This window comes from Magallana gigas, chromosome 1 (genome assembly GCF_963853765.1).
Source record: "Magallana gigas chromosome 1, xbMagGiga1.1, whole genome shotgun sequence".
Classification (NCBI taxonomy): Eukaryota; Metazoa; Mollusca; class Bivalvia; order Ostreida; family Ostreidae; genus Magallana; species Magallana gigas.
This window is the reverse complement of record NC_088853.1, coordinates 10,541,797-10,554,203: the sequence shown is the minus strand read 5'-3', so window position 1 is coordinate 10,554,203 and position 12,407 is coordinate 10,541,797. Positions and strand designations below refer to the sequence as shown.

At 34.7% G+C, this 12,407-nt stretch overlaps 1 protein-coding gene across 2 annotated transcripts; it reads right to left on the bottom strand.

Moving 5' to 3' along the window:
• Positions 1 to 2,092: 2,092 nt before the first annotated feature.
• On the bottom strand, positions 2,093 to 6,853 carry LOC105344035 (uncharacterized). Of its 2 annotated transcripts, XR_010713292.1 has the most exons (4): positions 5,259 to 6,853; positions 4,022 to 4,249; positions 2,676 to 3,873; positions 2,093 to 2,572 (listed from the first exon to the last, which is right to left on the bottom strand). XR_010713292.1 is itself a non-coding variant. In XM_066082604.1 (3 exons), exons 1-3 carry the CDS (start codon positions 5,509 to 5,511, stop codon positions 3,596 to 3,598), a joined length of 759 nt encoding a protein of 252 aa, XP_065938676.1. In that variant the 5' UTR covers positions 5,512 to 6,853; the 3' UTR covers positions 2,093 to 3,595. The 2 variants fall into 2 exon arrangements, 1 of the variants encoding a protein (XP_065938676.1); XM_066082604.1 differs by having other exon boundaries at positions 2,093 to 3,873.
• Positions 6,854 to 12,407: the final 5,554 nt, after the last annotated feature.

Here is a 12,407-nt window from a genome sequence, read left to right as displayed (position 1 = left end):
ATAAGTAAGTATGTTTTTCGTGTAAATAGCTTTATAGCTTTTTCTAGTTATACCCGCACTTTCTAAAGAAAGTTCGGGTATATTGTTGTTACCCTGTTCCGTCCGTCCGTCTGTCCGTCCGTCTGTCACGTTTTACTTTCTCAAACTGCTCTTACATCCTATAAACCAGCAAACTGAACTCTTGGAGTTAGATTTGGGGTATCATGTTGTTTTGTAAAAAGGTTTCAAAAATTATCTGTTAGTCCTGGGGGTCAAATAATTAGTAAAAAATGACGTTTTTTCACAAAAATCCTTCTTCCTCGAACTCCTCCTACATTTTCAACAGTAGATAAATCATCTTTTGGAATATGTTTAGGGTATCCTATAGATGCGCTATAAGGTTTCGGAATTTTCAATTTTGTCCTGGGGGTCATTTAATGGCTAAAAAATGACGTTTTTTTTTTTTACAAAAAAACTGGTTTCAAAAACGTCATTTTTTTTTGGCAGTAGCCAAATGATCTTCTAGAATATGATTTGGGGTGTCATATTGAGGCGTGATCAGGTTCCAGAATTTTTTTTTATTAAGGGGATCCGTGGGCAACAAAAAATGACGTTTTTTGGCCAAAAAAATATGGTTCCCAGAACTCCTCTTACAACTTTTGGAGTAGCTACGTCATCTCTTGGGATATAATTGTGGCTGTCCTATAGATGTGCAATAAGGTTTTAAAAATTTAAATTTCATCACAAAATGCACCAAATCTCTTGATCACAACTCTACCCCTAAAGTCAGCGACAAAAGGCGCCAAATCTCCTGTACATAATTCTTCCCCTAAAGTCAGCGACAAAAGGCACCAAATCTCTTGTACATAACTCTTTCCCAAAAGTCAGCGACAAAAGGCGCCAAATCTCTTGACCACAACTCTACCCCTAAAGTCAGCGACAAAAGGCGCCAAATCTCCTGTATAAAACTCTTCCCTCAATGTCAGCGACAAAAGGCGCCAAATCTCCTGTACATAACTCTTCCCCTAAAGTCAGCGACAAAAGGCGCCAAATCTCCTGTACATAACTCTTCCCCTAAAGTCAGCGACATAAGGCGCCAAATCTCCTGTACATAACTCTATACCTAAAGTCAGCGACAAAAGGCGCCAAATCTCCTGTACATAACTCTACCCCTAAAGTCAGCGACAAAAGGCGCCAAATCTCGTGACCACAACTCTTCCCTTAAAGTCAGCGACAAAAGGCGCCAAATCTCCTGTACATAACTCTATACCTAAAGTCAGCGACGAAAGGCGCCAAATCTCCTGTACATAACTCTACCCCTTAAGTCAGCGACAAAAGGCGCCAAATCTCTTGACCACAACTCTTCCCCTAAAGTCAGCGACAAAAGGCGCCAAATCTCCTGTACATAACTCTTCCCCCAAAGTCAGCGACAAAAGGCGCCAAATCTCCTGTACATAACTCTTTACCCCTAAAGTCAGCGACAAATGGCGCCAAATCTCCTGTACATAACTCTTCCCCTAAAGTCAGCGACAAAAGGCGCCAAATCTCCTGTACATAACTCTTCCCCTAAAGTCAGTGACAAAAGGCGCCAAATCTCTACCCCTACAGTCAGCAACATATCAATAGCTTCAATGTCATCAAGAATCTCTTTACCTCGGTAATGAACTCCAAACTGACCAGACTTACAAAACTTTTTCAACATTGGCACAGTATGTTTCTCTTGCATTATTTAATTAATCTGCCCTGTCATTATTGTAGTTGTTAAAGAAAACTAAATTTTGACCACTATCAATAAGGTGAATGTAATAAAGATGACAACAAGGTGAGAATATAAAATATTCTTCTTAATATAAATGATTGAGGTCTTAAGTTTGTTTTTGTACTATATTTGATAATCAAACCTTGAAATCAAAAGAATTACAAATTCGCCCCTTTATAGCTAGGTATATTTACTGGAAATCAAAATAACAAAAACTAGAACACATTATTATATATATGTCATGATGCATTTATTCATTTACACCAAAGAAAGCATAAATTAAGCAAAACAATATATAACATTTGACACATTTCACATCTGATGCTATACATTTGAATATTGCAATTCCTCATTTTCACTTTAAATCCCCTTTCAACTGTCATTTGAAGGCAGATGTTTATTTCTCTTAACATGTTCTTTAATCTCCTTGGCATTTGGATGGAGTTCCAACACACGTCTTTCTATGTTAAATGCCTCAGACACAGGCAAATAGAATTGGTGCTGGTAAAATTCAAAAGAAATTCCCAGTTCTTCCAATGCAGACTTGTTCACTGAAGAGGGAATTCCTTGAAAAATATACTGAGAGGTTTTGTCTTACTGACTTTCACTTTCTTCTCAGCTCCTAAATTATTCCTAGTCAGGGTCTCCATGGCATCTGATACCACCGAACTTTTCACAGTTTCTTCCCTTAATCTAGTTCTGCTTGTCTGGCGAATGGGATAGGCACATCCAGCGTCGAGAAGAATTCTTTTTGAAATCTGTTTTCATATCGACGACTGGCTTCAAAACTTCTTGGGCCATGAACATGGAGGATTCATTTGTTGGATAGCTACTCTATGAGAAAAAGGTTTCCATTATTTTCTAATAATTATTTCATGAAATTTTTTTTTCTACAGATTAAATCAATTGGATTATCCATAAATGTTTAAAAACTTACATCTAAAATCACTTCATTCTGCCTCATTAAGTGATCAAGAAGTTGTTTGGCGCTTGTTATGGTGTCCAAAGAAATTTCCACTGGAATGGAAATCTGCCCTTCCATGCGCCCAAGGATCTGCTCCAAGACAGATGAAAATAGGTGTAAAGAGAGAGAGAGCCTACCAAGTTGATCAATGAACTTGGTTCCGATTGGAGATTTGATAGGTTCTCTTTCATCGTCGCTATCCTCATCACCACTTTCTACAATAATAGCTTCTGCAATTTCTGCTACACCCATTCTCACCCTGTCTTCAATGTCATTGAAGAAATCTTGTGCTTCTGGCGAGAATCTATCGACTATGGAGGAGTCCGTGCTATGGGCTCTGTAAATTTCCAGAAACACTGGATTGAGGGAGTGGAGTAGAAAGGAAGTCCTGAATGAATTGTGTGCCTCTCTCATCTTTCTGTGAAATAATGCATGAAATTTCAAATGAGACTACAATTGTATCACAATAAGCATAAAATAATGATTATTAGTTTCTTCAATTTAAAAAAGGTGGAGTCTTTGTTCAAAATGCAGTTAACTGTTTCATTATTAGAGTTAACAGTACATAGAGTTTGGTTGAACAATAATTTATATAATTTACTAAGCAGTGTATAGTCTGTCCCAGATTACTGTTTCCATCACTATAAAGCATGTTAACAAAAACGTACAACTGAATTAAATCTAATGAAAGGAAAAAAATTCAAGATTTCTTCATTCATTTGAGACTTTATATATCTACCGGTATTTCTACCCATAGAAATAAACATGAATGGAAACATTTATTTCAAGGATTAATAATGGGAAATGTTTGGAACATTAAACTTTGAATGGACAAACAATATATATTGAATGGACAAATGATGTAAATTAAATGTTTTGTCCATTCAAAGTTCTCAATACACCTCACACTTCTTCCAATGTATAACTATTATCCAGATACTGGGTACATACTTTCCAGTGTAGATGTAGCCACGTAGCAACCAAAACAAGAAACGGTCAAAAAGACCATCACTGCTTCCTTTCATTTCTTCTATGATCTCGATCATTCTATCAGGTTGAGTGAAACCTCCAATGCAAAGTCCTGACTTCTGAAGCTCAATATGTGCTTTGCTGGCATAGGCTATGTTGTGACCCCTTCCTCCCCACAAGGTTAACAGGAGTTGTCTCTCACCTGAAAAGAATAATTTAAAAAAACAAAATAAAAATGATTGTATCTTAATTGAAATATCCTTTGAAATTATTTGATCCTTTTATGTATTTGGATTTTGATGACCAAAAGTGCCAGTCTCCGAATCATTTCTGTAAATGGCTTTGTTTACCTGATGTGTCTGTCTGTCTCCTTCGCAACATTCCTGTTAGAAACTGGGACACTTCATCTGCACATATTATGCCCCTTCCATCCAAGTCCCTTTGAACTTTGAGGAGTGCAGCTTTACTACATTCTGCCACATGTATGGATTTCCCCTCTTCCATGCTTACAGCATTAAGTGGCATGCCCGTGGCAACATCAAATGCAGAGGACTTCCCACATCCTGGTTCTGCAACACCTATAAACCAAATACATGAAACATGTTAAATATGGAAAGAGAAATTCACATTATTGAAGCTACAGCTCTGTTCTGGCCATAACCTTCGAATACACTCTCCTAGCAATGAGAAGCCAACACACTTACCACTTGGCCATCTACATAATCTAGGCAAGACATAAATTATTGCGAACAAAACCCATAGCGCTATGCACTCTTCATTTTTGGGATTGAAGAGAAATGCAGCAGCTAATTGGCATTCTAATAGTATTGTAGTGATACATATATATCCATTATATTTTCATCAATAATTGAGTATCTCTTATCTTTAATATATTAATTGGATCAGATTTGTGTATTAATTGATAGAACCTTGAACTCCACTTAAGGTATCCGATTCATATTAGGACCTAATTTTTCTAATTTTGAATATCCATCATGTATTAAAAAGTATAATATTAAATCAAAGCATTTAAGAGTAAAAAGACTTTACAAGAGAAATGTTTCAAAATACATGCATTATGAACTAAGCAGTATTTAATTAATGAAGATTGCATTAAGGTCTAAGGAGACAAGCACATTTTTTTCAAAAAAAAAATTACTTTTTAAAGTAATTTCTAAGAATATCAATAAATGCTATGGTGGAAAGATGCATTTAATCATTAGGATCACAAAAACTATTGAAAATATATTCTACATCCTATAGATTTTTTATAATTGATTTTATAGATTAAAAGCAAAGGGGGACAACTCTTCAAGAACAGGAAAAAGGTCATGTATTAGGACACGTCCTGCTCTTACATGTATACTGATACTTAAACATGAAAATTATGTCCAGGTTTACTGAGTATAATTAATCGTACACATACATGTTTGCCACCAAATTCATTGAATCTGGGGCTATTATGGATCGGATACCTTAAAATGAGTCAAGTGGTATATTTAAGTTGTTTGTTTTCTTGATAAATTTAATTGCCAAATAAAGTTGATTAAGGATTACCTTAACTAAAAGAACTAATGAAAGACTTACCAATCATGAAGAGATTTCCGGATATAACATAGTCACTGTATGGTTTTAACTGCAGTCCTGCCTTTGTCCCCATACATGCAGCAGTGGTTGGAAGGGCAGCTGCCATTATCATCTCTGGAGAAGTGTTCCTGGACTTTGCCATTAGTTTTAAAAAGTTAGCCACGGTGGCCGAAAGAAATTCAGAAACCTGATGTATGAATTCAGATGTATGCAGGTACACATGAGAGTAGACCAAGTAGAGCAGGTACAACATGGGTATAATAGAGTTGGAGTAATAAAGACATTTACCTTAGTGTTGTATTTATAGGTTTTACAAATATATTAATTATAGAACACATACATATTAATAGCTCTACCATTTAGTTAATAGCTATCGACATAACAATGAAAAATGTATTAAGTCTAAATGACTTGTTTTAGAATGGGAAGGTTTTTGTGGTGTAATTGTTGAACACCCTTGTTTTAAAACATGTTAGGGAGTTAGTGAAGGTAGAAATGACAGTGAAATATTATGTTTACCTACACTTAATTAACTAAATATCTAGTGAAAATTATAAGCAGGATAATTACATATAAGAACATGAAACACTAGGTACACAATACACCAAATAGCAGCTAATTACTGGTAATGGCCTTGATAAGCATGTTGTGTACAACAGCACCTGGGATTATAACATGTAATACCATCCATACTGGCCAGCAGGGTGAAAAAAAAACTTGAGGAACATTTATATATATAAAGTAATGATAATGTTTGTTTTTTTTAACTATACTGTATAAACTGTTAGTTTTTATGCTTTTGTGAGTATTATTTAAATATTTGGATTTTAAAAATTATTTTTTATTAATCCGGAAAAATATGTTTTTTTTACCGGAAACAGTTTAATTATTACACACACCCTTAAAGAAGCGAGAAAAGAGAAAACAACAACATGAAGTGGTTTTGCCTAGTTTTAGGGCTGTCTGCTGTTTGGGGAGTCGCAAGACCGGCAGAGATCTGCCAAAAGATGTCAGACATACTTAGATGTGCAAGAGTGGATAGCGTTCTACGTCTGGATGATGACAAGGTGAATGAACTGAGGATATCCTATCTGTCGACGGGTGGTCGGGTGATAGCACCCTTTGTTGAACTGGTGGCGATTGACGATACTTCAGACCCTGCTGCAGCCTGTTTAAGCGTAGTGACCTCGGGACGTGTGGTTGTGAAGCGCAGAGAATGTAGTGTAAGTATTTTAAACAATTTTTAATGATTTTTTTGATAATTATAGAAATGACATAGAGCGGGGAAAATACCCGCCATTACAGCGCTACCTAGCGGCCATTTTTTACATTAAGTCTACAGAGACTTTAATTTGTACAACAAAGCGTAGCCAGTAATTATGAATAATTTAATTTGTTGATGGATTTGGTTGTATTGATATAGCCAAGGAAGGCCACCAGCACCACTGACCGGACATCTGACTTTGTTTGGAGGACTTCAACCCAGGCCACAACCCCCTCAATCACATCAAAAGTGACAGTGGAAGCTGCAGTGCTTGGTACTATTTTGGGAGGTACAACAAACTTATTTATTATTATTTATTTTAAAAACTTATAGAAGGAAAATTAGAAGTAAATATTATTAAGGTCTTCCGTTTCCAACGGAAGACCTTATTGTTATTCTTCGGTTTCTTTTTCCCTATTATTAAGGTCTTCCGTTTCCAACGGAAGACCTTATTGTTATTGCTTTGTTTCTTTTTCCCTATTCTTATTAAGGTCTTCCGTTGGAAACGGAAGACCTTATTGTTATTGCTTTGTTTCTTTTTCCCTATTCTTCTTATTAAGGTCTTCCGTTTCCAACGGAAGACCTTATTGTTATTGCTTTGTTTCTTTTTCCCTTTTATTATTTTTTTTTTTTCTTACGCTTTTTTGTACAAGCGATTTCTTGAAAACGGCTTGACCGATTTTCGTGAAAATTTCAGATCTTGTAGATATTGATAAAAACCTTATATATAATTTTTTATTTTAATGACGTCATTTCCGTTCGGGAGATATTGACGTTTAAGTGATTTTTAGAGGGTCATTTTGTCCTGATATCTCCTCCTAAACGAAAAAAGATATTGAATTTAAATTTTCAGGGATTGTAGACAAAAGATTGTAGATGTGTTTAAAGGCATTTATGGTTGTCTGGCTTCAAAGGCGTCGAAGCTCGCCTGGACCCGAAAATCGAGTTTGAAAAAACGACGTACTTTTTAATGGTTTTAGTTCTTTATCTCCTTTCCTGAAAATATTTTACTATAATATATAGAGCAAATAAAATTTATATTTACAAGAGCTTTCGTTTGATAGCAAGAAAAAGGGGCTGGTCCCTCAATTTAGGGGCCAAAAGGGCTCTAAAGTCTTTCTTCCATAGCCCTTAATGGAGAAATATTTTGTAATATGTTAAAGAAGCAAAAATGTTCATCTTTCACTAATAAAACTATACATTATAAAATTTTTATTCTGCGTTACGTAATTAGGGGTTTTAAGGGGCCAGAAGTCCAAAACTTCGATCGAATATATCTCAAAAAGGACAAATATTTTGAAAAGCAATATAGAATAAAAGATGCTTAGAATGATGTTTTAAACAATATTCAATCATAAAAGTTTCGTTATCTGGCCCCAAAAAGGAGATTAGGGGTCGGCCCCAAAAATGTCCTATCCCAGATAGCTCAAAAACGGCAAAGAATTTCTAAACACTTGTTGAACAAAATATGTTTAATATCAAAAGAACTTTCGTATGATGCCAAGAAAAAGGGGCTGGCCCTTCAATTTAGGGACCAAAAGGGCTCTAAATCTTTCTTTCATAGCACTTTACTGAGAAATATTTTGTAATATGTTAAAGAAGCAAAAATGTTCATCTTTCACTAAAAAAACTATACATTATAAAATTTTTATTATGCGTTACGTAATTAGGGGTTTCAAGGGGCCAGAAGTCCAAAACTTTGATCGAATATATCTCAAAAAGGACAAATATTTTGAAAAGCAATATAGAATAAAAGATGCTTAGAATGATGTTTTAAACAATATCCAATCATAAAATGTTTCGTTATCTGGCCCCATTAAGGAGATTAGGGGTCGGCCCCTAAAACGTCCTATCCCAGATAGCTCAAAAACGGCAAAGAATTTCTAACACTTGTTGAACAAAATATGTTTAATATCAAAAGAACTTTCGTATGATGCCAAGAAAAAGGGGCTGGCCCTTCAATTTAGGGGCCAAAAGGGCTCTAAAGTCTTATTTCCATAGAACTTTACTGAGAAATGTTTTGTAATATGTTTAAGAATCAAAAATGTTCATCTTTCACTAATAAAACTATACATTATAAAATGTGTACCATGCGTTACGTAATTAGGGGTTTTAAGGGGCCAGAAGTCCAAAACTTCGATCGAATATATCTCAAAAAGGACAAATATTTTGAAAAACAATATAGAATAAAAGATGCTTAGAATGATGTTTTAAACAATATTCAATCATAAAAGTTTCGTTATCTGGCCCCAATAAGGAGATTAGGGGTCAGTCCCTAAAACGTCCTATCCCAGATAGCTCAAAAACCGCAAAGAATTTCTAAACACTTGTTGAACAAAATATGTTTAATATCAAAAGAACTTTCGTATGATGCCAAGAAAAAGGGGCTGGCCCTTCAATTTAGGGACCAAAAGGGCTCTAAAGTCTTTCTTCCATAGCACTTTACTGAAAAATATTTTGTTATATGTTTAGGAAGCAATATATTCATCTCACATTTATTTAACAATATATTATAATTATTTTATCATGTGCTCCGTATTAAGGGGTTTTTAATGGGTTTTAAGGGGCCAGAAGTACAAAACGTTGATAACATATCTCAAACAGAACAAATATTTTAAAAAGCATCATTTTGAAAATCAATATAGAATAAAATGCTGAGAATGATGTTCCTAACAAAATTCAACCATCAATTTTTTTATTGTTGCCCCGATAAGGAGATAAAGGGTCAAATATCAAAGTCAAGGTCATATAACCTTCAAAAAATCGCACGGAAGACCTCCTCGTTGCTCGCAACGAGATCGTGTCTAGTTATTATTATTTTTTTTCTTCCTATATTTGTGCATGCGATTTCTCAGAAACGGCTCAGCCGATCTCAATGAAAGTTTCAGATACGATAGATATTGGTCTGAACCTGATTAAATTTTTTTTGTGTTGATGACGTCACATCCGTTTTTGAGATATTGAGATTTTTCTAATTTTTATATGGGTATTTTGTCTTCTGTCGTTCTCCTAAAGTATAAGAGATATTAAGCTCAAATTTCTACGGTTGGTAAAGGAAAGATTGAAGTTTTGCATGGTTGTTGTTTTGTAAGTTTAGCACTTCTGGCGCCAAAGCTCGCTAGGGCTCGAAAATTGACATTAAAAAAACGTCGTGAATTTTTGTGCTTTTCTCTCTTTATCTTTTTTCTGGAAAATATTTTAATAAAACATGCAATGTAAAAAAGGCTCATATTAACAAGACCTTTCGGCTGATATCAGGAAAAAGGGACTGGCCCCTAAAATTAGGGACCTAGAAGGCTCTAAAGTCTTTTACCCATAGCTCTTCACCAAGGGATATTTTGTAATAGATTATAGAAGCAAATATGTTTATCTCACAGTTATGTATGCAAGCAATGTAATGATTTTATGATGTGTTACGTAATTAAGGGTTTTTAGGGGCCAAAAGTCCAAAATTTCGATCACCCATATCTCACAAAGGAAAAATATTTTATAATGCAGTACATAAGAAAAGTTGTTCAAAATGATGTACTCAGCAAATTGCAACCGTCAAAATTTCGTTGAACGGCCCCTAAAAGAAGAAAAGGGACCGGCCCATAAAACCTTCTTTCTCATCTATCTCCAAAACGGTAACGAAATTTTAAACACTTGTTGAACAAAATTTGTGTAGAATTAAATGACCTTTTATTTGAAATCAAGAAAAAGGGGCTGGCCCATCAAAGTAGGGGACCAAAGGGCTCTAAAATTTTTAATCTGTAGCCCTTTACGGAGAGATATTTTGTGAAATATTATAGAAGCAAATGTGTTTATCTTATAGTTTTGTATTCAAGCAATGTAATGATTTTATCATATATTACGAAATTAAGGGTTTTTAGGGGCCAAAAGTAAAAAAAATTGATCACCCTTATCTCAGAAAGGAAAAATATTTTGTAATGCAGTATAAAAGAAAAGTTGTTCAAAATGATGTTTTCAACAAATTGCAACAGTCAAAATTTTGTTGAACGGCCCCTTAAAGGAGATAAGGGACCGGCCCCTGAAACCTTCTTTCTCATCTATCTCCAAAACGGTAACGAATTACTAAACATGTGTTGAACAAAATTTGTTTAGAATTTAATGACCTTTCATTCCATATCAAGAAAAAGGGGCTGGCCCCTAATAAAAGGGGACCAATGGGCTCTAAAGTCTTTAATCTGTAGCCCTTTACTGAGAAATATTTTGTGAAATGTTATAGAAGCAAATGTGTTTATCTTATAGTCATATATTCAAGCAATGTAATGATTTTATCATGTGTTACGTAATTAAGGGTTTTTAGCGGCCAAAAGTTTTCTAAACACTTGCTGACAAAATGTGTTCAGAATTAAATGTCCTTTCATTTGAATCCAAGAAAAAGGGACTTGCCCCTAAAATAAGGGGATCAAAGAGCTCTAAAATCTTTTATCTATAGCCCTATAATGAGAGCCATTTTGTGAAAAGGTTATTAAAGCTAGATTAGGTTAAAAAAGCAAGAGAACTTATACAAAAACAATACAATAAAGCATTAGTACTTCACTCCTTTTCCATAACATGTTTGCTGTCGAAAATCAAAGTCGATGATGTCATATTTCATTCTAAAAATCGAACGGAAGACCTCCTCGTTGCTCGCAACGAGATCGTGTCTAGTTATTATTATTTTTTTTCTTCCTATTTTTGTGCACGCGATTTCTCAGAAACGGCTCGGCCGATCTCAATGAAAGTTTCAGATATGATAGATATTGGTCTGAACCTGATTAAATTTTTTTTGTGTTGATGACGTCACATCCGTTTTTGAGATATTGAGATTTTTCTAATTTTTATATGGGTATTTTGTCTTCTGTCGTTCTCCTAAAGTATAAGAGATATTAAGCTCAAATTTCTACGGTTGGTAAAGGAAAGATTGAAGTTTTGCATGGTTGTTGTTTTGTAAGTTTAGCACTTCTGGCGCCAAAGCTCGCTAGGGCTCGAAAATTGACATTAAAAAAGCGTCGTAAATTTTTGTGCTTTTCTCCCCTTATCTTTTTTCTGAAAAATATTTTATTAAGACATGTAATGTAAAAAAGGCTTATATTTACAAGACCTTTCGGCTGATATCAGGAAAAAGGGGCTGGCCCCTAAAATTAGGGACCTAGAAGGCTCTAAAGTCTTTTACCCATAGCTCTTCACCGAGGGATATTTTGTAATAGATTATAGAAGCAAATATGTTTATCTCACAGTTATGTATTCAAGCAATATAATGATTTTATCATGTGTTACGTAATTAAGGGTTTTTAGGGGCCAAAAGTTAAAAAATTTCGATCACCAATATCTCACAAAGGAAAAATATTTTGTAATGCAGTACAGAAGAAAAGTTGTTCAAAATGATATTCTCAACAAAATGCAACCGTCAAAATTTCGTTAAACGGCCCCTAAAAGGAGAAAAGGGACCGGCCCCTAAAACCTTCTTTCTCATATATCTCCAAAACGGTAACGAATTTCTAAACACTTGTTGAACAAGATTTGTGTAGAATTAAATGACCTTTTATTTGAAATCAAGAAAAAGGGGCTGGCCCCTCAAATTAGGGGACCAAAGGACTCTAAAATCTTTAATCTGTAGCTCTTTACTGAGAGATATTTTATGAAATATTATAGAAGCAAATGTGTTTATCTTATAGTTCTGTATTCAAGCAATGTAATGATTTTATCATGTGTTACGTAATTAAGGGTTTTTAGGGGCCAAAAGTTAAAAAATTTGATCACCCATATCTCACAAAGGAAAAATATTTTGTAATGCAGTATGAAAGAAAAGTTGTTCAAAATGATGTTCTCAACAAATTGCAACCGTCAAAATTTCGTTGAACGGCCCCTAAAAGAAGATAAGGGACCGGCCCCTAAAA

Coding starts and splice junctions, on each gene's coding strand:
- LOC105344035 (XM_066082604.1), bottom strand. CDS start 5,511: ATGTTGTACCTGCTCTACTTGGTCTACTCTCATGTGTACCTGCATACA. Junction 4,250..5,258: donor CGGAAATCTCTTCATGATTG/GTAAGTCTTTCA, acceptor TTTGGTTTATAG/GTGTTGCAGAACCAGGATGT. Junction 3,874..4,021: donor GAGACAGACAGACACATCAG/GTAAACAAAGCC, acceptor TATTCTTTTCAG/GTGAGAGACAACTCCTGTTA.